The following is a 26382-nucleotide window of genomic DNA, read 5'->3' on the forward strand; positions in this document are numbered from 1 at the left end:
GCAGGCTCAGGCAATTCACTCACCTCAGCCTCCCAAAGGCACAGGATTACAGGTTGAGCCGCTGAGCCACTGAACCTGGCCCTTTATTTATTTTCACTCATGAATTTTAAAACTATTTACGGGCACTTCTAATATACCTGCCCCAAGAAAAATATGACTCCTAATTTAGGGGATCTCCCTAGCCAATAGGAGAGATTAAGCAGATGTTTTTATTGGCAACACATTTTGATGAGGGACACTTAAGATCATGAATGGAAGTTAGAGGTGTTCTACAAAGAGTCAAAGATTGGAGAAATGAGTCTGGAAAAAAAGAGAGAGTAAGTTTTCATCAAAAGAGTATACCCTATGTATCGTTCAAGGTCAAAAGAGTTTAAGGTTTGGCCAGGCACAGCGGCTCACTCCTATAATCCTATCACTTTGGAAGGCTATGGTGGGAGGATCACTTGAACCCAGGAGTGTGAGACCAGCCTGTGCAACAAAGAAAGACCCCATTTCTACAAAAAATGTTTTAGAAACTAGCGGCATGTGGTGGCACATACCTGTAGTCCCAGGTACTCAGGAGGCTGAGGTGGGAGGATTGCTTGAGCCCAGGAGGTCGAGATTACAGTGAGCTATGATTATGCCACTGCACTCCAGCCTAGGTTACTGAGAGAGATCCTGACTCTCAAAACAACAAAACAGAGCCGGTCGGTGGATCAGCCTGTAATCCCAGCGCTGGGCAACTTGGCGAGACCTCATCTCTACAATAAAATTTAAAAAAATTAACCGGGCATGGTAGCGTGCGCCTGTAGTTCTGGCTACTTGGAAGGCTGAGGGGCGAGCATGCCACTGCACTTCAGTCTGGGTGACAGAGTGAGACTCCCAACTCAAAAACCAAAAAACAAACAAAAAAAACTCAACAACAACAAAACAAACAGAGTTTAAGGAATTCTAGGGACTGAAATAATTCAGTTTAATAGGAGGGCAGGGCAGGCCAGGGAGGGTGTGGAAGAGTAGCCAACAAGTCAGTGGAGGGAACATTGTATTATAGGCCTTATTGGGCAGTTTGACTGAATGACTGTAACTGAATAAGGTGTTGCTAATTACTGTAGTTTGGATTCTAAATAAAGGCATGAAAAACAGATTAACATTCAGACATTTCTCCTCTTTAACCATGACATCCCCTTCCATTTTTTTATAGAATTGGAAATTATTCTGTCTTGGAAGTACTTTTCAATACATCCCAGACATAATAAATGACCTCCCTTCTATTTGTGTGTACTTACAATGTTGATTACCACCAGGCTGATCAGAGTAAAGCGCTAGTGTCATATCCTCTTAATATTACATGACTCATTCATTTATTTAAGCATTTATCCAGGGAAAACAAGTTTGTTTCCCTCTGTCTCAGTTCTACAGGTTCAGATTCCTGCATCTTTAGGTAACATTCCAAGGGGATAGACACACTATTATAAAAAAACAACTTACTTCAGCCAGACAGTTTCAAAACCCTTTGCTTACTTTCTAGCTTAATTCTCCAGCTATTCTGGGGGAAAAAATAAAAAAGAAATGACCTCTCCAGGGTACCCAGATGGAAGGTGCAGAAGTCTGGCTAGTTTTTTGCTCCATCGCCAACATAAACAGGGTGAAGCAGGGAGAAGGAAGGCCATGGATTGAGAAAGAAACAGAAAAGTGACAGACACACCTTTTCAGGGTTGCCTCCTACCTGGGGCAACAAAGACCTCTCCAGGCAACCCCAACTCTCCCTCACGTGGCTTTCTCTCCTGGGACTTCTCAAGGAGGGAGAACTGGTTAGTTCCTCTGAGTGTATTTAAGAGTTGAAAGAACTTGGGCCAAAACTCAAGCAGAACTCCCAGCTGCTTTTTCCAGCTTGTCTTACTTCTCTTTCTTCAAACTCTTGATAAAAAGCAGCGACGATTAACGTATTACCAAGCGCTTCTTGAAGAGTTATGGGAATCACCGCTGCTTCCCTCAGCCCCAGTTTCACAACCTCAACTCAAGGGCAGGCCCTCCCTTTCTCTTTTTTCTCCTCCTTCCACCTGACAGGGACCATAAATAACTGAGGCTCCCAGGGTTCCCAGCTAACTACAAAGTTGAACGTTTGCCTGGAGCGCCCTGCCCCTCCCCGCCTGGGCCACTGCTTTGTTTTCTTCTAATGTTTTTCTTCTACCTGGGTTGGCTGTTTCTTCATTCATATTTGAGAAGAGTCACTTCCTAATTAAATGTAGTAATTCGCTCTCTCTCCCCGTGCTAAGTAAGGCTGTCTCGGTTTCCCGGTTAGGCACCGAACTTTGGTATCAAATTACTGAAAGTCTACACCGGAGCAGACCTCATATTTACATACAAATAACTCAGGGGCTTGCATTTATGTCACCATTCTGTCCTGCTAGAGGCTTGCCAGAGGAGTTTTTAATCCAATCAGAAGGAGCTTTAAAAGGATGTCTGCGGAGTGATCAAAAGGATCTTAATCTCAATTAAGTGAGTTTTGCTAAAGAACTTTTTTTTGGCCTGAAATTTGGAAAATCTTCGAACTCTGATGAATGGGAAAAGATGTGTAATTCCTCAATTGCCTACAAGGAGACCAAGATGCTGAGGGGAAGTCAGCAGCAGTGGTGAAGAGTGGATACGGCCCAGAGATTGGTTTGCTTGGGAGATTTGGAGGTTGATTCTTAAATCACTGCTTAAGGAATTCCTGGAAACATCAGGAAAGCATTTGATCATCCCAGCCTGGTGGAAATGGCTTTACCACAGAGTAAGATCTTTCTTTGAGTTGTACTTGGTGTGTGCTGTTTTTGTTTGAGATGCAGTGAATGTGCAAATAGCCCAGCTGTAAATAGTTACTTAAAATAATCTCTTGGTATTGGATAGCAGCAGTAGAAAGTCGATCTGTTTCGGTTTTACATTTGCAAAAACAGTAGTTGACAGTGTATTTTTAGACTTGATTGGTAGTTTAAAAGCTGAGCTCTGTGGTTTCCTGAGTTTAGATGAATGGAAATTGTAAAGGGTACTGAATGAAAGAATTGGAAATTATAGTTGGGGCAGATGAATCACTTACCTTTGAGAAGACATAACATGTACACTTTGGAAATCTCTTTCGGCCAGCCATGCTTGCGTCCAGAAAGAGGATAATAATCCTAAGAAAGATAGAGTTTGCCAGTGTGGAGAAGAAACTTTTTCACAGCCTGTTCTACCTTTTGAGAAGGTTGAGAAACGTCCCAGAGGGCAAAAGACAATTGAAAAACCTGCTCTGTCACTCTTGGAATGTGTTTTTTTTCCGTGTGAGGTCACGTTATGCATATGTAGCTAGTAAAAGTTTTTTATGTGATTAAATCTTTAGCCAAAGAGCAATTTACTTAGGCCTTCTTTCAAACACACTGCTGAATCTCCCGTCTTATCTCTAGAGAAGGCTGAGTTGCTTTCCAAGTAGATTTCCAGCGTTGGGACAGCTGGTCTGCGTTGTTAATCTGATAGGTTCAGAAACAGTTCAAAATTGATGTGTTCTGAGGTTCCCCTAATTGAGCAAGTTGTACTTCACATAAATAACTTACTAGTTTCTTACATAAGCCCCAAACGGAAAAACGGAAACCCCGTGTGTGAGAAAACCATTTAAAAAGAACTTCTGATCCCTTCCCACATATAATTTCAAGAACAGTAATGAAGAGGTGGCTTTTATTTTGCAATCCATGTCCATTCAAACAAGCTGCCCTCATCGTGGGTGAGGCGAGGAAAACTGCGACATAAAAGATCTACCTTTCTAGTCAGCTAGGGCTGAATGGGGCAGGGAGAATGTTTTAAAATTGTCACTTAACACCAGGAGTTGTTTCCATGACTTAAATTCACTCTTGAAATTGTGTACTAACCTCTACCTGTACTTTCTTCTTCTAAGGCAGTTACAAAAATTATGCAGGGATCGGGACAGGTGACTATGAGACAATGGGTGATTTGCTGATGACCCAAAGAGCAGTTTTCTCCACAACTGACACACAGTCCAAAGGGAAGCTTCTGACTTGGGCTTGCTTTGTACATCTGCAGGCGAAGATGCAATGACGGGGGACACAGACAAATATCTGGGGCCACAGGACCTTAAAGAACTGGGCGATGACTCCCTGCCTGCAGAGGGTTACATGGGCTTTAGTCTTGGAGCACGTTCTGCCAGGTACTTTATTGTTGCTGTGTTTCACAGTTAACTTAAAGCAACCATGATTTGTCATAAGCCAAAATCATTTTCATTTTTGACATTATCCTCAAATGTGCTTTTTGGATGGGGATGTGAGTTTAGTGAAATGTTTTTGACTCAAAAATACATGCTCTGCTGTTTTCTTTTGTGGTTTTGAGTCCTTACTTTCATGTGATCGAACATGTTAATCGTGTGTTCTTTTTTCCCCACTTTGCAGTCATGCCTCAAGCACAGTAACACATGAGCTCACTGACAAAACTGGGAGAACCAATGTGGGTCACGTGTTTCAAAATTAAGTTTTGCTCCCTAGTAAAAGAAAATCTGATTTACCAATAAGTAAGAAATACGTTTATGGATTGTTCACTATTCTCTGGTACTGAAAGAATCATTGAGAATCATTGGGACTTAAAACATTCTTGAAAAAATTATACTGTTTATTAAAATTGTCTACCAAGTGTTGGAGTATCTCTTCTAAAACTATTCATTATTTTGTTTACAAGGGACATGTTAAAAGTATAACAGTGACTTACTGAAAGTGACAGACAGGAATGGTGGCAACTTCATTCCTTAAAACTGAAGTAGAAAAACTTTTGTAGGAAAGCCTTGACTCAATTTTTTCTTACACTGGTTGAAAGAAACAGGACCTTGTCCAGAATTTGGAGACTTCTTTGCCCTTGTGTGAATTAACAGGGTGTTTGCTGACAGTCAAGTTATTTTAAAGCTAATAATTAAACCTTGCAAGCTAAAGCCCTGAGGACATTTTCCTATAGTTTAAGGATCTGTTGTAAAAAGTTTCATTGTCTAATAGTAAATGGCACTTCCCACAAAGTAAACCTTGGAGTTTATTCTCGGTGTCGTTATTGTGGCCAGTTTAGATATTGAATTGATTTTTCTTTCAGTCTTTTTAAAAATATAATTTGGAACTTCATGTAACTTAGTAGAACTTTTACTTTATAAATACATTCGTAAAAGACCTTAAAATCTGATTGTAGCAGGTGTCATTAACAGGAAGAGGAAAAATAACTTTCAAAAGTATGCAGTATTTCAGGTAATCACAAATAACAACAAGGTACAATAGAAAATATAAACCATCTGAGGGATCTCAAGATGTTTTAGATCTTATGTATATCCTATTTAGAGTTTTGTAGCTTTTGAAATCCAATGACTTAGTTGCCATTTCCGCTGTTAATATATGGTACATTTTGGGAATCAGTCATTTTTATGTAGAAAATTGTAGCAGCTGACCTCCAGTGAGATATGAAACAAAATGTCACCTCGTAATTTTCTTCTTAAGATAATTCCAAGGCTTTCACACTTCTAATTTTGATTGCAGCGTTGTTTGTTGCTATTATATGTAACTCATTTTTATTTTTACATTGGCGACTCATGTTATGCTCAGAGGCAATTTTTTAAAAAAGAAAACCTATAAAGCCAATATTTCTAAGCACATTGTTAGAGTATTATCAAGTTAAATATTCTGAGTGTAACATTTAAAAAGGAATACATTAAATGTGTAACTCATTCAACCATAACATTTTTTTTTTCTTTTTTTCCCTGTCTGATTTTTTGCTTTCTATTTCTCCTGGTTTTTTTCTAAAAATACTTTAAAATAGTCCCAAGATCAGGTAAGAAGACAGCACTTTTACGGTTTTTCCCTGCTCCTCCCACACTCATGTTCTCAATTTTATTTTCTTCAGCATTGTGATGTGATGTGCTGTGATGTGCTGCGATGTGCTTTTTTTTTCTGCTCAGCTTTAGAAAATCAGTGAAAATTTTGTGATTCTGAGAAAATTAGCAAGAAACTAAATGTATAATGCGAAATGTTATTTATATAAAATTGACCTTGTAACTGAGGAATTTCTTTCCCTTAACACATTTTGTATAGTGCATGAAGTAACTAAAGACATTTCACTGGATTTAAAGACAAAGTCCTGATTTGAAGAGCTGTTTGTTTGCTAGTTGCTCTTGTATTTGAGCTGTGCTGGGTATATTAGTATAATTTTAGAATTCTGAGGCATGTTTTTCTAACACTTCCTATATTTAACACTCAGGGTGTACTGATGGCTACAAATAATATAGTTGACCTTAGTTAAAAACAGTATAATGCTTTCCAGACCCCCATGCAAATAATCTCTAATTTTAGCAGCTGAGAGTACTGTGAAGTATTAAGGATTCAGAGTGAACCTTGATGGATTTAATGGGCTCCATCTGTCTAATGTGAATTGGTCTGGAGCGATCAGGAGTACGAACTTTAGACATTACATAAAATGAAGACTTCTTTAGGACTTTCTGTTAGCCTAAATTCTGGGCTCTGTTCTGCAGTTGGCACTCATATAAATGAACAGAATAAGGGGATGTTTAAAAAGTATCAGCAAGGTCGGATGCGGTGGCTCACACCTGTAATCCTAGCACTTTGGGAGGCAGAGGAGAGAGGATTGTCTAAGCCCAGTGGCTTGAGACCAGCCTGAGCAACTTGGCGAGACCTCATCTCTACAATAAATCAATAAATTAGCCAGGCGTGATGACTAATTTATTGACTACTTGATGACTACTACTTGGAAGGCTAAGGCAGGAGAATTGCTTAAGCCTATCAGGTCAAGGCTGCAGTGACCATGAATGTGCTACTGCACTCCAGCCTGGGTGACAGTGAGACTTCAACTCAAAAAAAAAAAAAAGTATCAGCGGAATGAGGAAATGTTTAAAAAGTATCAGGCTGGACATGGTGGCTCACAGACGTAGGCCCAGCACTTTGAGAGGCTGAGGCTGGAGGATCGCTTGAGTCCAGGAGTTCAGGACCAGTCTGGGCAACATAGTAAGATGTAGTTTCTACAAAAAAAAGTAAAAGAAAAAATTAAAAATGGACTGGGTGTAATGGTGCATGCCTGTAGTCCTAACTACTTGGGAGGCTGAGGTGGAAGGATCACCTGAGCCCAGGAGTTCAAGGATGTAGTGAGCCATCTAGCCTGGGCAAGAGTGAGAACCCCCACTCAGAAAAATAAATAAAAAATAAGTATCAAAATTTTTTGATTATTTAAAACTGAAATTAGAATGAATATGTAATTATTTTTCAAACTTTCAGTGTTTTTCCACATATAACATAAAACCAGCTCCCATACTGCCTGTTGTTATCGTGCTGGAGGATGCATCATTTGAAGAAACGAATGTTCACTGCAGAGATTGGAGTTTCCCAGCATCTCTCAAATTATATCACTGTAGCAAAATGGAACATTGCTATTAATACCTAGAACCTGCACTGTCAAATAGGGTAGCCACTGGCTGCATACGGCTACTTAAATAAAATGAACTAAAATTGAATTCAGTTGTTTGGTCACATGAGCCGCACTTCAAGTGCTCAGTAACCACTGATACCACAAAGCACAGATTTAGCATGTCTCCATCACAGCACAGAATTCTACTGGACAGTATTGAGTTAAAGATTTCCGACTCTTAGGAAGCTTCTACTGTATTTGAGAGAAGGTAAGAGACTAGAAACAAGAGTAACAGAAAGAAATTCTTGCAATTGAAATAGGAAAAAAAAAGGAAGTGTATTGGGTCACATGATTGTGCAAATGGTCAGAGTCATGTAGCTTCCTAGATAAACTCCTCTGTGCAGGAAGAATGCTCATAATAGTCACTTAGTAAATATTTGCTGAATACACTGAATAATAACTCTGTAGAATGATGGTTCTGCGATTACAGAGATCTGTCAGAGATTCTGGGGAAAACTAAGACTCTGATCCTGGAAGAAAGTACTTGCCCATCTGTGTAGACACTAAGAATGATGCCTGTGATATCAGGAGCCTCAATATCTTGACATAAGAATGCCCACTTTGGGGTTATCTCTAGTATAGTAGGCAGTGGGGAAAATAAATTATTTGTTATTCAAAAGCAAGAAATCACTTCTTATTACTTCTTCTTTGTTCCTTCCCCTGTCTATCCCACACAAGGCAAGGCCAAAGCTAAGGTTTGACTGCTTCAACTGCCAAAGATACAACAAGCCACTTTCAGATTCAGATGGTTTTAAAAATATATAGTCAGTGAAAGGAAGAAGTGAAAGGTCCTATACTTCCCATGGTCCTTGTCCCCCACACCAAAAAGGACACCAGAACAAAAAGGGCTGGATCTCTACAGTGCTAGTTGTGGGAAACCTCATTGCTGAGGGGCTAATTCTAGACTTGAGCTAAGCAGTTTTATATCTCACAGCTTTGTTTATGGAGGTCAGGATGGAAAGCCTCATGCCTCATTAGAAAGAGGAGGTAATAAAAACTATCTTGTGGCAGGCTCCCAGGTGAAATAGGGAGGCGAGTGGGAGAGGACCTCATAGCAGCTCCTCACAAAACCTCTACCTTCTGTGTTTCTGGAAGATCACAAGGTCTTCTACCAAGACTCAGATGAGCAATTCCAGTCTTTGCCTGTGTGACTTATGTGGATATGTGTAAGGTCACCAGGGTGACGTGGCAAAGCTGTTCCCCTAGGGTCCCTTATTCTACTGGGTGTTTGTTTAGAGCTCAGGATAGTGAGTGACTCTTCACGATATCAAGGTACCTGCATCCAGGATGTTCAGGGGCCATACGAAGGATTTGAAAGAGTCTGGAAAGAACAGTAGAAGAAACAAGAAAGAAAAGAGAAGAGCAAGGAAAGACAGAATATTTGTAGGAAAGACAAAATAATCATACAGGGTATTTGAATGTTTCCTCAAGGCTGGGAAGATGACAAAGAGCATCATAGAAAGTGTATTCATGACACTACTTCCTTCTTGACGTTTTCTATGAGTAGCAACTACAAACCAGAGCTCTCAGTATGTTAAACCCATATCTAGCTCCCAAAGACAGACCCATTTACAGCAGACATAGTTCCATTCAATAGTGTAAACCGAGCAGACATGAACCAGAAAGAGAGGAGACTCTAACATAAGGTCTTACCCTAGAAAAATCTCTCAGATTATCAATTATGTAGAGTCATCTGATTCTTCTCGATAGTCATGTTGGTTCAACTTCATAGTGAAACATCCAAAGTTTTCATGCATTTCATCTTCTCAAAATTGGCCTAATTGTAAACAGAACTTGATTATGAGGTGGTCTATGCTTAAGACATTTCCTCAAATATAAGGGATTTTATTTTTGACGATATCCTTTCAAGAATAATATTTGTGGATATTTTTAGCCATCTTGCCTGTTCTTAAAGTTGCATGCATTAATTTTTTTTTCATTCATCTCATCATCATCTACCACTGTTGAATGGTTAACTGTAAATACAACAGCCTCCGCTCCTTCAGTTCGGATAGGTCTTACACCTTGAACAGAAGTTCCTATGCACGGGACAGCATGATGATTGAAGAACTCCTTGTGCCATCCAAAGAGCAGGTATGCATTCTTTTAAAAATATTCTATGATTGTTCAACTTTCCTGCATGTTTGATTTTGAACTTGTAATCTTCTGGTACCAGCCAGTTAAATAAAAGAATCAATTGTACCATAAACAGAAATATTCCTATCTTGTGTTGGTGAGTGCCTAAAATTCCACAGATAGGAACTCAGAAAGCCCTTGAAATGACATAGATAACTATCTTATCTATAGGTCAAATCTATTTTACATTTTTTAAAAAGGAGAGTTAATAATCATTGGGGGCCGATGTTGCTGACATTAACTACATGAATTTTCTTTTGTGAAACAAATCATGTATGTATTTTGGAATTCATTAGAATTGTTTTCAACAAGTAGTTAGAGAGGAGACTGGTCATATTTTTGTTCCTTAACTTCAAAGCTGCCTGTGATGAACATTTTCAAGAAGTGGTAGCATTTTGCTTTCTATCAAAATCTGTGCTAGTTACATCTGATGTCTGTGAAATTTCTTCTTTCTAATAATTGTGGTTGAATAGATACTGCATTGGTATTAAGAAATCCCAGCATGACAGTCCTGCTGCAGGTGGGCTCAGGATTGTTCGAAAATAATTTTGACCATATACAATATCTGGGTTTAAATGTGTGCTGTAGTGATTTGATGATGGACAAAACTGCCTGGACCATAAAATTTATTTTGAAGATGGCCTGCAATATTTAAACAATGTAAATAATTGGTGGATTGTGCTGAACTTTTTAATTCACTGTGCCATGCAGGTAAATTGCAGCAGATAAATAGATGATAGTCACTTGTCATAGCCAAGTGAGAAGTTAAGCAATGGTAGTCAGACTTTTGGGACTCCCACATGTCTAGAGATGCTGACGTTCAGACATACAGATGTGCACTGTACTTTACAGGGACCTACAAAAAATATTTTATTACTTTACACTCTTTAGAACATTCTTAGCAAGCAGGCCTCACAGAACTTGAATACAGCAACTTTTCAGCATTTGGTCTGACAAAAAAACCCTTTGTAAAAATGAATATAGGTGCAATAGCATGTCATGAGTTTAAATGGGTGTTAACACTAGAGAAAGTACTTATTTCAAATACTGAAGCTCAGCTCTTGTAAGGCATTGCCAGGTATTGAAGGAGATTTTCTGCTTGGTTGGCTGTGGACATTATCTTAGTCTGATAATCCTCCTCTCTTCATGTTCCCAGTTGAAATGAGATGATAGTAGATATATTGATAACACACGTGTAACAATGCCTACTATTCCCCGTGCCCTAAAGAAATTCCACAAAACTTATATGTATATTATAATATATAATAAGGAGACTCATTGGGTATCAGTGACAGTTTGCTTGTGTATAGAACACGTGCCACTGGTTTTCTGATTGAACCCAATTATGTTTATATTTCTGAATATAAACTTGCTCTGGTGCAAGGGCCTACAATTGGGACCACCACCACCACCACCATTTCCATGACACTACCACTGTTACCACCATAGTTACTCTACTGCCCAACTTCTGCACATCAACATTAAAAGTAAAATATGTGTTTGTGGGGCTACCAGGCTACCAGACTTCAGAGGATTCTCACACCACTACCTGTTAGCTGTTACAAGACTTGCTTACTCAGGTAGAATGGAGGGGCATCTTTTACTCAAAGATCCAAAAGATCTTTATTAAAGATCTGTGAAAAGAAATTAAAGGCAAGGACAACTTTTGAGGTAAAATTGATGTTCTTATAATCATATATTGTTGCTTCCATTTTAAAAACACCTCCGTAGACATCATGAAGACATCTGACAGTCAGAAGAAAGAAGAGCGTTGGACATCTTGAAACCATTAGAAATAAGTCTAAAGTTAATAACCGTAGAAACAGGAAGTTACTTTCTGTAATGATCACAGAGGACTGATCATGGACTCATAGGCATTCCTGTGGAACTTGCATATTTAATGAGCACATAACACTAAGGGCCACCCACAAATCCATGATAAATTGGCAAGAGATTGGTGGGGGGGAATGAAAGGCATAAAGATATTTTAGGGATAGTTGGAAGCATTTGAAAATGTACTGGATATATGCATATACATATATATATATATGTAGTGTTAGGATATTGTTAATAATTGTATTAGCAATGATAATACTATTGAAGTTACTCAAAGAATAGCTCTAGTCTAGCAGTATGCATGCTGACGTTTTCAGGAATTAAGTAAACCTTAAGTCAGCTATTTATGTTCAAATGGTTCAACAACAAAAAAAAAAGAATGTGTGGAGAGAGACAGCAGTGCTAATTGTTAAATCTGGGTGGACAGTACGTGGGTATTCTTTCTACAGTTTTTCAACTTCCTTATCTGCGTGAATACCTTCAAAATAAAAACTTGAAGTAAAGAGGAAAGATTCTGAAAGAGACGGGTTAACTATATTTTTTAGTTTCCGGTGTCTCGTTTATTATATATAAGAGGAAAAGGGCTGATTTCTCAGAATAGAAGCTGCAGAAAGAAGAGTCTAGCTATAAGACTTTGAGAAGCATTTACTTCAGAAGCAAGTTTAAACATTATATTAGAAATAGTTGGTGAAAAAGTATTCATTTATGTCTTTTGTTTCTGTGACTCTATATTTATAAATTTCAAATGTAGCTTTTCCACAATAGTAGTTCATTAAAAAACATAAAAGAAGTCTTAAATATTTAGAATTCCTTTCTGTCAGATTTAAAACGACCTAGTTAAAGTTGCCCAGTTAAAGTTCCTTTGACAATTAAAGGTGGAAAATGAATAAAAATGAACTCTCCATGCACTTCTCTTTTTTTCAGCAAGAGTAGACCTTACTCATCCAAAGTGCAGTAGCCTCCATATTATCCTGCTGATTAATCAGTTTGCACATTAACCACAGTTAAAGTGCAGCGGAGACCCATGAGTTGTGCCGTCCAGCCACCCCTGTGTCCCTGTGAACTTGTGCTGGATGAAGGCCCAAGTGGATGCCAGAGTTGGGAAAGGGAGTTGGGAGAGATAAACTCGTCCCTATCCCCTGCTGAGCCTGAATCCTACAGTCTATAAACCACTTAATTCACTCTGAGACTGGACTCTTTTTAGTATGATTTGAGTTGTCCATGAACATGCTATTGTTTTATCGCCCTTTTACCTGTTAATCAAAGGTTGCCTATAGATATGCTTCTGAAAATGTATATGTAAATAAAATCATGTCTTAGATTTACCAAAAGATCTTATTATTTAAAGCGGTGACTACCTACTTTTGAAAAGTTCTCAGTTCTGGTTCCTTTGGCCTGGATGGGGTCTAGGCATGCTATTTTAAATCTACTCAGGGTTGAAAGCCACTGATTCAGTCAGTGCTCTTAACCAGGGGTGCATACTGGAATCACCTGTGGCTCTTTGAAAAGCAATATACCAGCCGGACTCGGTGGCTCAGCCTGTAATCCCCTGCTTTGGGAGGCTGAGGTGAGTGGATTGCCTGAGCACATGGGTTCGAGACCCACCTGGGCAACTTGGTGAGACCTCATTTCTACAATAAATCAAAAAAAAATTAGCCGGGCATGGTAGCACGCACCTGTAGTTCCAGCTACTTGGAAGACTGGGGCGGAAGGATTGCTGGAGCCCAGAAGGTCAAGGCTGTGGTGGCCGGGAGTGACCACTGCACTCCAGTCTGGGCGACAGAGTGAGACTCCAACTCAAAAAAAAAGAAAAAGAAAAAAGCAATATACCTGGGAAATCTGAATCTCCATCACTAGATTCCTGGGCATGTATGTTTTTTTAAGGATCCCTTGGCAATTTAGGATGCACCTTTAGTTTAGGTTATGCCAATTTTTAATCCTAATAAATTCTTTCTATTAGTTAATATGCTTTTAAAAGAACTGACAAGTTGTAACATATTTAGTAACACATTATGAAAACTATGAAGGTCTAAAAATGATGGAATGGAAGACATCACTAAAGGAATGGGAATATTCGACCTTTAGGTAGATAGGTGGTTGAAGGTATGATAGAAGTTTAAAACTAGTAAGCAGGCTAACTAATTAATTTTACTTCCTTTGAATGATCCTAGAAGTAGTTGTAAGCCAAAAGGGTGTGTAGTGTAGGCAGCAACATTTAATTCAGTATGATTTTCTATAGTGTCAGAATTGCTTTAAGCAATTCTGACAGGAAGTTGTGTGTATACTGGTGAGTCAACATCTAATCTGTTTTATAAGCTCATATTTGAGTGTGAGATTGTCTGAGAGCAACATCTGTGCTTAGAAACATTCCTTTCCAAATAGGAGTTAATGAATAATAGGGATGTGTCTAAACTGAAACCTGGTTGTCTGGTGTGAATATAATAACTTGATGCTTTCATTTCTTCTGACATAATTATTGAAAGCAACTGTCTGGTATGACTTACGTAGTTAAGACACATTGTGTGTGTGATCCAGATCAGCTGGTCCTCATTACATAAATGGAACACTATTCCCTGGGTGCCTTCAGGGTCAGGAGACATAATGGTGGTGATGCTTAGGATGATGGTGAAAACAGCAAATTTTGAGCTCCAGCTATGCATCAGGGGCTATTCTAAGTGTTTTTACCAGTATTAACTTATTTACATATTATGTTATATATATTATTTACATCTTATATTAACTTATTCACAACATCCCTATGAGATAGTTTCTTAACCCTATTAAAAAGATGAAGAAACTGAGGCACAGAGAGCTTAAGTAGCTCACCCCAGGGGATACAGCATGTAAATGGCAGACTTATTGGCCGTCTCACTGCAGGGTGCCTCCTTTTAACACCTCTTGTATACATCAGCATAGCTCAATGTGAGAAAGAAGCCAGTAAAGAACCCACGGATTTTACAATCTTTCCTCCAGAACCTTATACTTGTTAGTGTTCTTGATAGGAATGCAGAACCATCATCTTGATTCATTGTTTAGTATGAAAAGATTATATTTAGATACCAGTGTTCTTCATTATGCTTCTTTTTAATCCTAATAAGTTATTCTTATTAGTTAATGTGCTTTAAAAATAACTGACAAATTTTTGCATATTTAGTAACAAGTTATGAAAAATTCAAGGGTCTAAAAATGATGACATGGAAGGCATCACTAAAGGAATGAGAATATTTGACCTTTAGGTTGACTTTGAGGTTGAAAGTGTAATAGAAGGTTACAAATAGTTAATGGACTAATTAATATCACTTCCTTTGAATGACTCTACAAGTAGTTATATGCTCAATGGGCATGTAGTGTAGGCAGTAACATTTAATTCAGTATGACTTTCTTATAGAGTCATCCACAGGTAGGAGAAGAGTGGAAGTCACTTATGGATATGTGTTGTTTTTGTCTGCATACACCCATCTTGGTAACAGTGTTAGGATCTGATGGTCCCCCCCAACTCACCTATTTCTCAGTTAATGTCATTTAGGAGGGGTGTAAATCCCTCCTCTTCTCCAAGGGTGAGACCCAAATTTGAGCATTCCTTTTACTGGATTATAGTGATTACTTCAGGGTAAAAACTGGAACCTGAGCCAGTCTAGTGAGACTCAAATTTGAGACTTTGTCTAGTTGCATGGGTGGGAACAAACTCCATTGGGAGTTCTAGAGATCACAAAGCTATTTAATGCTATAAAGATCACAAAGGCCAAAGCTGCAGGAAGTGGACTGTGAAGATAAATGATTCCTACCATCATTTGCGCTATGGCTAAATTCAGCTATTCCTGAAATCTACCCAGACTGTCTTGCCATATAAAACAGCAATTTGCTTTCAATCTCCCCCCATCACTGGGGGTAGAGTCTCTTAAACCAATTTGATTTGGTTAAATTGTTTAAATTTCTGTCATCACTAACGTGCTTGCTATTGGTGGTAGTCAAACCTGGCATGAGCAATATTATCAATGTCAACATAGAAAGTCTTTTAGCATCTTAAAAGTGCTTTTCAGCCTTGAGGTTCTATTATTTTATGCTTTCTCTCTAGATTTTTGTTAAAGTTGAATTTTAGCAAAAGGAAAAAGGAAGTGAAGATCTGTGACTTAAGAAAATAGCTATAAACTTGGGTATTTCCAAACAAAAAATTTAGAAAGGAGCCCCTTGCCAGTTGATGACTATGAAATGAACACCTTCCATTTCCTTAAAGTTTTGTGGATTGGGGGGCAGTACATCTGTGAAAAGAGAGGAATACAATAGCTGCTCAGCTCTGCTTCCTCTGAGTAGGCCACACTTTCCTATTGCAGTCTTTTCCTTTCAGACTGAATTTGCCCACATGGTTTATGCCTGAGGGGACTAGTGACAGGCTTTCAAATGCTGACTGGCTTTAACTAGAGTTTGATGTCAACAGTTGCATTGGCAATGAGTGTTGACTGTGGAGAAAATTCTGTGCTATCGGAGGCCTCATCATAGCCATCATGTCTGTGAAGCCAGTTGTCATGTCTTCCACCCCATGACCCTTCTCGTTCCTTTCGCAGCCTACAACTCTGGTTCCTTTGGACTGGACTTGGTCTTTTTTGAGGTGAAGGATATAGCCCAAAACTTTTGATGTATTATCAAGGAGTATGCAAATATTTGATATATTAGCAAATAGAGTGCAAATGGGAGGGTTATTTAGGGAAAACAGCATGTTTGTTGTCTTCAGGATCTAGGCATTCTCAATTACCTCAGTAATAGAAAAAGAAGAAGAACACCTCATCTAAAAGGCTGGCTTTGCTAATAGCTTTTCCTCCTCTACCTCTCACCCCCATTCCACCCCATCCCCCACACTCACCAGAAGTTTATCCTTCCTATTTCTTTCACCTCAGCTAGTTCTAAGGAAGGGCTCAGAAATGTGCATGGTGGCAGAAGGTAGCTAGCCTCAGATTAAAGATTTGCTAGAGATAGTTCCCTGGAAGATAAGCACCTTTGACTAGTGACATTTAATATGCTGCTTTCTCTCTCCAAAGTGCTTTGCCAGCATACTCAGGTGATCCATTCAACACCTCTCAAAGATTGGTCAGCAAGATTACAGATTTTTTTCTAAGGCAGAGAGGTTGGTATTATGACTTGCTTAAGGTAGTACAATTAGTGTCTACATCTTGAGGTGGGTGTTGACTGGCTGCTTCCACGCTGACCTTGATTCTCCTTTTTATGTTGAAGTTCATAACCAAGTTGTCTTGAAATAAATCAGATTTGGAAATCCCAAATAAGCAAACTTCTTTAGAGTTTATATACTATCTCAAAGAAAGTCTTAGGAGTATAACAGCTGACTTTAAGGAAAGACATACTTTAGGGGGGAAAAAAAACAAATCCTGCTTTCTCTGTTATAATTAGCCTTAATTTTTATTTTATTTTACTGCCTGAAACAGGCTTTCTTTTATAGAATCCATTTCTTAAAAAAAATATTTCCAAGCAGTTGTGCTTGATATCCAAACCTACTATCTGTTTGGGTAGCAGTTTACCTTTTCGCTCACAGTAATTGTAATACTTAATGCAATACCTGTCATGACATTTTATTAAATGGTGGCATCTCATTTCATGCTTTCAGCTACCTTATGGAATAGGTATTATTATGACCACTTTACAGACAAGGAGACTGGGGCTGCTAGGAGTATTTAACTTATCCAGTATCGTGCAGCTGTTAGGTGACAGAGCTGAGATAAAACCGTAGATCTAATGGTACTTGAACCCATTCTCCTGATGGTCACTAGGCAGTAGTGCCATTCATAATAAGCAAAGTATGACAGGTCTTAGAAAATCAGGCTAGCTATGATTTGACATGTAGACAAGTATTATATACAGCAAGAACACTGCTATTATTTTTGTTAATCCAGTGAACTGCTTCTGACTCCTCCCTGGTTTGAAGAGCACACTCTATCCTAACCATCTACATAGAGGGTTGCAACATTATATAAATGTAATAAATAAATTATCTTCAACTATTAAAAAATCTAGGAGTATTAGATGAACAATGTTTTTATTTGCATAGCAATTTAGAATTTGTAAATCTCTTTCACGTGACTTGAGTCATTCTATCCTCACAGTCAATCAGAGAAGTTAACACTGTCTACCTATCACCCTAATGCAGAAATGGAGGTTCAGCGAGGTTTATGGCTTGTATCTATTCTGGAAATTTGTAAACAAGCCTTTACATTCCTGGGCTTCAGTCTGGTTACATCATCCCCTGTTACTCAACTAAACTGTGTTTACAAACTTCCAGAATAGATGCACTGGGTGTTGCCTACAACCTGTTACTGTGAGGTCTCTCGGGTACCATTTACAATTAGCCTGTCAAGATCACCAGTTAATTTGCAGGACCACCTTACCCCAGAGTGGCAGAGCTGACAGGCAAGGCGCCTGCAGAGCAGTCTTGGATTTTATCTGGTGTCATCCAACACTGGGGGTTGACAGTCAGCAGCCTGGAGAATTACCTAATATTAGAGTTAATTGGGTTTATCTTTCTTTTTTCGCCTCTTGCAAACACTTTCTTGCCCCTGCCTCTCTTCTTCCATGCTTAGACATTTATTTCACTTAGACGTTTATTCCCAGACTGGGGCACTTGGGAGTATCCTCATTTGTAAGGCCAGTATGTGCTTGTTCTCTCCTCTGATGAATAGAGCTAGTGAGAAACTATTTTTGGAAAGTATTAAGCTCTTGGAGACAGTGATATCATCATTTGTCAGACTTTGAGCTCTGAAATAATGTGCATTTTGATTTTAATAGTATCCTTGACATCATTTCCAAAATGAAAAATGATATGCTTATTCATATTATTTTTGACATGAGAGTAAAAATTATAAAGTCTATGTGAATTTTTCCTTAAGATTGTGTTCTATTAAAGTTACCTGGTGCTAGGTGTTTACTTTGTGTTACCAAATTTTTGAAGTCTGCCTAAACCTCAGTTTCCTCAGTAGTAAAATGGGTATATTACTCTGTTAGGTTCTAAAGACTCAAAGAATGTAAAGACCAAGGTCAGTCCTTGTCATTGAGCTGGTGCACAGTAAGTTGTGGTATTGCTGTTAGCAAAGGAATTTAAATGTTTTGAGTCAGTAAATAAAACCTAGGCATTTATAAGGAGTTTCTTATAACTGAATGGGCTCTGTTGGTTTGATATAAGCATCCTGTGTATGTAACTATAAAGGCCCAGTGCCGGGACTCAGATATTTTTGTTTTTGTTGATTTCCTCCATCCATGATCAGATTTTAACAAATGAGCTAATATACATGAAAGTCCTTTGAAAAGTATAAAAGACTTTATACATATAAGGAAACATTTTATAGTTCCATACCAATACCGGCATTAGTGCCGGATTTTTGGCATACATTTTCATTTAATCTCCATAACAACCCGATCCTTAATTTGAAGATAAGGAAACTATGACTGAGAAAAGTTGATAAACAGACTAAGGTTCACAGATCCAGCAAGTGATGTTGGGGTATTGAAAGCTCCTTTGAAGGGTCTTTTAGTAAGTAACAATAAGGAATGGTCAGTGGCCAGATATCTCCAAAATTCCTGATGGAGACCAGGTTGGGGGCTGGCCTAGTATCTGAGCCAAGCAAACCCCTGACACAGGCAGACTCCCCTACCCAGAACCATCAATGCTGGCCCAGGGCAGGCACAGCCCTCACAGAAAACTGGATCTGAGCAAAGTCTTCCCAGCCTCTTCCTCAAACCCACCACTTGGATAAACCACTCCACGTTTCCAGAGCCAAAGCAAAGATAAGGGGGCAAGGAGAGGCCCACGGTGGCACAAATGAGTTACCTTTCCAAAATGGAAAATCAGGAGTAGGAAAGACATGTTCTCCATTAACAAGGGGCAAAAACAACTTCCAAATCTACGTCTGTGACTCAACTTCAAAACTGAGCTTTTCCATGAAGCCCCGGGAACACCCTCCTTTCTGCAGGAAACTTAAGACCCAGGTCTAGCAGCTTTTAACTGTCATCAGATGCGGTGTCCTGTTTATCACTGTAAATGTCTATCTGTTCCACAACGAAATACAGGTAAAGCTTTCCATTGGTACTGTGGCTCTATGCACAGTAACATGTCAGAACATTTTGAAATTCATATGGTTTATTAATATAAATAAACAGTTTGAATTTTCACATTTTAGTTCTAAGTAAACCCTAGTCTATAGAAATAAGTACTCAGGCTGACATGGTGGATCATCCTTGTAATCTTAGCACTTTGAGAGGTCAAGGAGGAAGGATTGCTTGAATCTAGAAGTTCAAGACCAGCCTGGACAACATAACAAGACCTCATCACTACAAAAATTCAAAATATTAGCTGGGCATGGTGGAACATGCCTGTAGTCCCAGCCACTCAGGAGGCTAAGGTGGAAGAATCACCTGAGCCTAGGTCAAGGCTATGGTGAACCACAATTGTGCCACTGCATTCCAGCCTGGGCGACAGAGTGAGATCCTGACTCAATAAGTATCAAATAAATAAACAAAGACCCTGACTCAATAAGTAAGTAAGTAAATAAGTAAACAAATAAATGTTCAGAGACAGATGGCTTGGAAATGAAGCTGCCAATTCAGTATCTATCTACAAAACCATAGATCCAGTTGAATCGCCTTGTTTTGTATTTAGATGGTGTACTGTAGGGGGAGTATTTTGTTTGCCATATTTAGGTTATTAAAATTTAGTGAAGTCTACCCATAATACCCCTGAGCAAACCTTTATGAAAAACAAAACTCAGAAGAGGAATTACAAAGGCACCTAAAAACATGTCTAGCATTACTGTTTGGGACAGATATTGGGACAGATAGCTGATTGTTTTGATCAAGCATGACATTTGTTTGTGTTATGACAAAGCTTTAGTGAGCAGCAAAGAGCTGCAAGAGGGGGAAAGTTAAGAAAGGACCCAAAGGGATGTGGAATCCATGTTCTGGTACTCTCTAGCCTTGATAAATAATAATGACGGTGATAACTTTTGTGTGTGATATAATTCATGGGTTCAATAATTAATGTCACCACTGCATGTTTCTAAGAGTACCAAAGGTAAATAATTTACTGTAATAACCAAAGAGGAACGGTATTATTTATTTATCAGGACTTTAAAAAAATGGAACTTTCTGAAAAATAACTTCAGGGCCCCCAATATAATAATTGTCCCCCATCCCACTCCTGCCAAAAAACTAAACAGCAGCACCACTTTGTATTAAATATGTTGCCCTACTCTGAAAGCTGGTTGGATGGAGTCTCCAAAAGTCAGTGTAGTTGTTAAATAAGGCCAGACTCAAACCAACACCTTACCTTTGGTTAATCCATATAGAAGTGGGAACTTTCTGAAGTGGTTTATTGCTCTTTTGGGTTAGGATATTAGTTCTGTGGATTCTTATCAGACCCCTAATTGCACACTCATCTGCTGAATGTGTCCTCTCGTTAAATGCAGACAAAGCTGTTTCTCTCTGGGTATGGTGGCTCACACCCGGATTCTCAGCACTTTGGGAGGCTGAGGCGAGAAGATTGCCTGAGCCCAGGAGTTGAGGAGCCTGGGCATCATGGCAAGACCTTGTCTCTATAATAACTCAAAAAATTGACAAGGTATGGTGGCGCACACCTGTAATGTCGGCTATTTGGAAGGCTGAGGCGGAAGAATTGCCTGAGCCCAGCAGGTCGAGCCTGCAGTAGCTGTGATTGTGCTACTGCACTCCAGCCTGGGCAACAGAGTGAGACTCCAACTCAGAAAAAAAAAGCTGTTCCTTATTCACTCATTCACTTGTGCATTGTCCTAAGACCTGGGTAAGATAGTGACTTGTTTGTACGTGCTCTTCAAATTATTTTTCAATTTGATTTCAGGCCTTTTTTAAAAAGCCGCAATTCATAGTAACTTTTTAAATTTAGGTTTATTATTACCAAAGTTATGCAAATAAATAAAGAGCCCTATCATTCTTTAAGACACACTTATTAGGAAGAAACAGAATCCCCATAACATCTCAGTCCCCAATTTCTCATCTCCAGGGATAACTGCTAGCAATTCTTTTTTAATGACTCATGTGCCTCCATGTCTCTGAATAATACATGTATGTTGCTTCTCATTAGTCTTTCTTCATCTTAGGAATTAATTTTTTTCAGGCCCCACCCTCCTCACCATGCACACTTCCTATCCTTCCATTTCCCAAAACAGTTGTATTATATCAATATTTAGAGCTTATATTGTTATGCCTGTGTAAATGCTATTCACAGATGTGGCTTATATGATGATGGTTTTTTCTTTTCAGCACAATATTTTATTTTCCCTTGAGTTTTTTTGCTTGTTGGGTATCCTCTGTCTATACAGTAGTCCAGCCCACAGTCTCTCCCTAAGTTGTCTCTCTTCTCAATCCGTTCACACTCATAAGGTGTTCTGTCCATTTCATCGACTTAACTCATCTCTCTGAGAGCTTTCTAAATTGTCACATTTCGTGTAGGGCCATTGCACAGATGTCCTCTTGGGTCTTCCTTCAACACCACCATAAAAATTCCATTGTTTTCTCTGGTGTTGGATTCCATGCCTTCTTTTTTCTTTGTTCAGTCCTTCATTTTGGTGGGGTGCATCTTCCAATAGTTTTCTTAGAAAGTGCACGAGAAATATATTTTTTAGGGTTTTATATATCTAAAAATATCTCTCTAGTGCCCACTTGTTTTCGATTTGGCTGCTTATAGAATTCTGAGTTAAAACCATCTCCTTTCAGAACTTTGAAGGATTTGCTTCATTGCTTTTCCCTTCAATTTTTGCTTAGAAGTCTGCCATCTGTGACCACTTTTTCCGTGTTTATAGGATCTTTCTTTGTCTCTGAGTTCTGAAATTTCATAATGATGTGCCAAAGTGGAGTCTATATTCATCCATCATGCTGGTCACTCAGTGGTCATTTTACTCTGGAAACTCAGGTCTTCAGCTTTAGGAATGTGTCTTAAATTGTTTCCTTGATTTTATTTTTTAAATTTCCTTATTTTTTCTTTCTAGAACTTTTTGGGGGGGGCAGATGAGGAGGAGGATTTGAACCTCTTGAACTGATGCTTTGCTTTCTTGTATTTTCTCTATTTTCTATTTCTAAAAATTTCCTCCTAATTTCTAAGATTTTTAAAATCAATTTTAATGTTATCATGTTTGCTATTTCTAAGAGTTATTTTTCTCTAAATGCCTCTTTTTAAAAGTAGTTCATTGTTTCATAGGTATAAAAATATCTAATCTCTCTATGACTATTAATGAACAATTTTCAGTTTTCTTCTCCCAGAAAGGCCTCTGTTTCTTCCAATTTGTTTTTGCTTTATTTGCTTCTGTGTTTACTTTTTTTCTTATATTAGGTGCTTTTCTCAACTGTCGAGAGGCTCTTGGCTATCTGCTTAATAAGCTCATTGGAAGCTCTCTGCATGGTGTAGAGCTTGTCATTTATGATTTCTACTGAAGTGATATGCCAAGACATTTCACTGGAAAATTCCAATGAACAGGTCGGAGTCCTCAGAGACTTCCCATTTTCTGCCCAGGGGTTGTGTCCCTAACTCTGCCTAGGACACCAGGAAAGGAAGCAGGCTGGAAGTCTGAACTTCAATATATAATCCCCATTTTCAGGATGGTGTCTGTTGCCTTCTTATCTCCTTCCTCTAATGTTTTTGCATCTAGTCTTCTGCCAGGGTTGGTGGTGATGGGAGTAGGGGTGGTGGCAACTGATAAATCAATGAAGGGATTATGGAGGTCACATCACTTTTTAGAGAGAAATTTAGCCATTTCTGTTTGCTGATGCCTTTTATTTTCTTTGTCCTTTGTGTGTGTGTTTTACGATATGTGATTGTCAGTTTACTGGGGTTTCAGTAGGAAATAGTTATTTGCCAGGACAAAAATTGAGATGTTTTGGGGGGGGGGGTCTATGGGATGTTTTTTTAAAATCAGATTTGGAATATTCTTAGCTGGTGTCTTTTCAAATATACCTTCTGTTGTCCTCTATTCTGTTTCTAAGAGTACAGCCATACCAATTTTTAAATCTTTCACTGTGTTCCATTTTCATACTATTTTCTGTATTTTCGATTGTCTTTTGTGGATTTTTCTATTTATGATTCCAATTTATTATAATTATTATTTTCTTTTCTTTTCTGCTTTTTTTTTTTTTTTTTTTTTTTTTTTGAGTTGGAGTCTCACTCTATCACCCAGATTGGAGTGCAGTGGCCGTTCCCGGCCACCACAGCCTCGACCTGCTGGGCTCTGGTGATCCTTCTGCCTCAGCCTTCCAAGTAACTGGAACTACAGGCGTGCGCTACCACGCCCAGCTGATTTTTTGATTTATTGTAGAGATGAGGTCTCGCCTGCCCAGGCGGGCCCTGAACCCGCGGGCTCAGGCAATCCACTCACCTCAGCCTCCCAAAGGCGCAGGATTACAGGCTGAGCCACCAAGCCCAGCTAATTGTTATTTTCTATTGTCAGTTTTCTGCTGACATTGTATTTAGAATTGAACAAATGCCCATTTGATTTTTTTCTTATGTATGTTCTATTGAATTATCCATCTTTTAATTTATTTGTTCTTTCCCTCTATTTTCTTAAACATACTAATCATAGTTATTGTAAAGCTCTTACTTGATTCAAAATCTAGATCACCTAGGAATCTGGTTTGCCTGTCTGGTTTGGTTTGGTTTGGTTTGGTTTGATTTTGTTTTTCTGTTTTTGTCCACGTACTTTGACCATGTTTGGCAATTTTTCATTTTATGGTGGATGCAATGTATAAAACACTGTAGACACATTCGACGGTACTATATTCCTCCAGAGAATGTCTACCCTCCCTCTGCTGTGCCGATAGAATAGTGGCATTTCAATCCGATTGTTCTCGCTCATAAGTGGGACTTGAACATTAATCACAAAAGCACAAAGGAGGGATCAGCTGTCGTGGGATACTTCAAGGGGAAGGGATATAACAACACAAAAAGTACCTGATTCTAAACCCAGGGAAGTTAGGACCAGTTGGAGGCCCAAACTTCACCTGCACATACATTACTTATGTACCTAATCCTGACTTATACCCAATATCTTTATAATAAAATGAAGTTAAAAAGAAAAAGATTTTGCTGAAACGAGGCTGGTTTGCAACCCTCTATAGACCTCTGGTCTCTCCCCAGCTCCCCGGCACCCTTATTTAAAATCCTGCTATAATCTTTGAATCCTCTCCCTATTATAAGTTCTAAACTTTTAAATCCTTTTCTCATTAAACTGCCAAAAAGCTCCATTATGTTTTTCAGAGACATTTCCAGTTAGATTTGGGGGCTTCTTTTTCTGCCCAGCCCCAGAATTTAGCAAACGTTCTTAATGGGAAACCATATTATGCTTGAGGACGCCCAAATCCCCACAGCCCTCCTGGTTTTCCTATTCAACAACAGTGACCCCTGTAGATAAGAAGCCACTGCACTCCAGCCTGGGCAACAGAGTGAGACTCCAACTCAAAAACAAAAGAAGCCCAAATTCTGTCACACTGGTAATTGACGGATGCCTGCAAGTTAAAAATGGCAACCGAAAGTCAGCTCAACCCCTCAAAATGTACCCATCTCTAGGGTACACTGCAGTTCTCGGTGCCTTGGCTACCCTCTGCTGCATCAAATGCTGTTTCATATTGTATCTGGTCACTTGGCAGAAGCCCTAGACTGCTGCTGCTGCTCTGCCCTGCTTGGAACCAGAAGTCATCAAGACTGAATGTTTCACTTTTGCTTTGTGAATTGGAAAACAATTGAACGGTTGTTGTATGCTTAATTTGGAGAACTGTGGAAGGGCTTAAAATCACAGTGGAAATCTGTTCTATGCTATTCTTGTGCCAGTTACCCAGGGTGCTTCCTTAAAAGATTGAAAAAAGTAAAATGTCTGTCAATAGACTGTTTTCTAACATTCTTGTACTCAAATTTCAATGTATTCCTATAGAGGAGAATGTGAAATTGTTTATTTTGAATGTAAATTTATCTGAACTTAGAGGACTATTTTATACGTGTAGAGAAACCACTCTTGTGGTATGTGTTGATGTAATTTACCGTTTTGTTTTTCAGCATCTAACATTCACAAGGGAATTTGATTCAGATTCTCTTAGACATTACAGCTGGGCTGCAGACACTTTAGACAATGTCAATCTTGTCTCAAGCCCTGTTCATTCTGGGTAAGTAACCTAAATGTCATTTTTCTTTATTCTACTAAATTCACATTGCATTTGTTATTCACAGTTATAAATTCATATCAACAAGCTTCATATATATGAACATATTCACATATAAAATATATACTCATTAATGAGCATTTGTGGCATGTCTTTATAAGTCAGTAGGAAATATTTTTTCTAAGCTAATCTGCATATCTGCCTTTATGGACAAAAGCACAGTGTTGGGAAAAAAAGTAAATTATTGGTACAGAAAATTTTCATTCTAGGTCTTTAATTATCCTTTTTAAAATATTTTTAAAAACAAAGAACTATCGTCATTTTTCTTTTGGTCATTTTACTTTATTAGCCAAATCAAATTTTTTCTGGTTATCTGATTTTTTCCCTCCAATAAAAAATTAAACATGTATGTATTTCTGTTAATTTACCTCACTGATTTTATGTTTTGCTTCTAATGATGAAAGAATTTCTCTCAAATATTGTTTTCAAATAAGTGGTAAACTCTAGCGTTTTCATTCTTTTCTCATATATTTTAGCCCTTTGACTTGACAAATGATTTTTTTGTGAGTGGTTTTTCCTTTAAAAAGAAAATATAGGGCCAGCTGTGGTGGCTCACACCTGTAATCCCAGCACTTTGGGAAGATAAGGTGGGAGGATTGCTTGAGACCATGAGTTCAAAACCAGCCTAGGCAACATAGTGAGGCCTTATCTGTACAGAAAATTTTTTTAAATTAGCTGAGTGTGGTAGTGTGCACCTGTAGTCCTAGCACTGGGGAGGATGAGGTAGAAGGATGG

General features: G+C 38.6%; 1 protein-coding gene across 1 annotated transcript in view; it reads left to right on the top strand.

Annotated features, from left to right (window-relative positions):
- ANK3 (ankyrin 3) overlaps positions 1–26382 on the top strand; it is a 354985-nt gene that overhangs the window by 249059 nt on the left and 79544 nt on the right. Inside the window, exons 26-28 of the mRNA XM_021712923.1 lie at positions 4033–4156; positions 9438–9540; positions 25484–25590. Coding sequence (XP_021568598.1) covers positions 4033–4156; positions 9438–9540; positions 25484–25590 — 334 coding nt within the window. The remainder of the gene's footprint in view (positions 1–4032; positions 4157–9437; positions 9541–25483; positions 25591–26382) is intronic.

This window comes from Carlito syrichta, unplaced genomic scaffold (assembly GCF_000164805.1).
Source record: "Carlito syrichta isolate Samal-C Ts95f unplaced genomic scaffold, Tarsius_syrichta-2.0.1 Scaffold303726, whole genome shotgun sequence".
Taxonomy (NCBI): domain Eukaryota; kingdom Metazoa; phylum Chordata; class Mammalia; order Primates; family Tarsiidae; genus Carlito; species Carlito syrichta.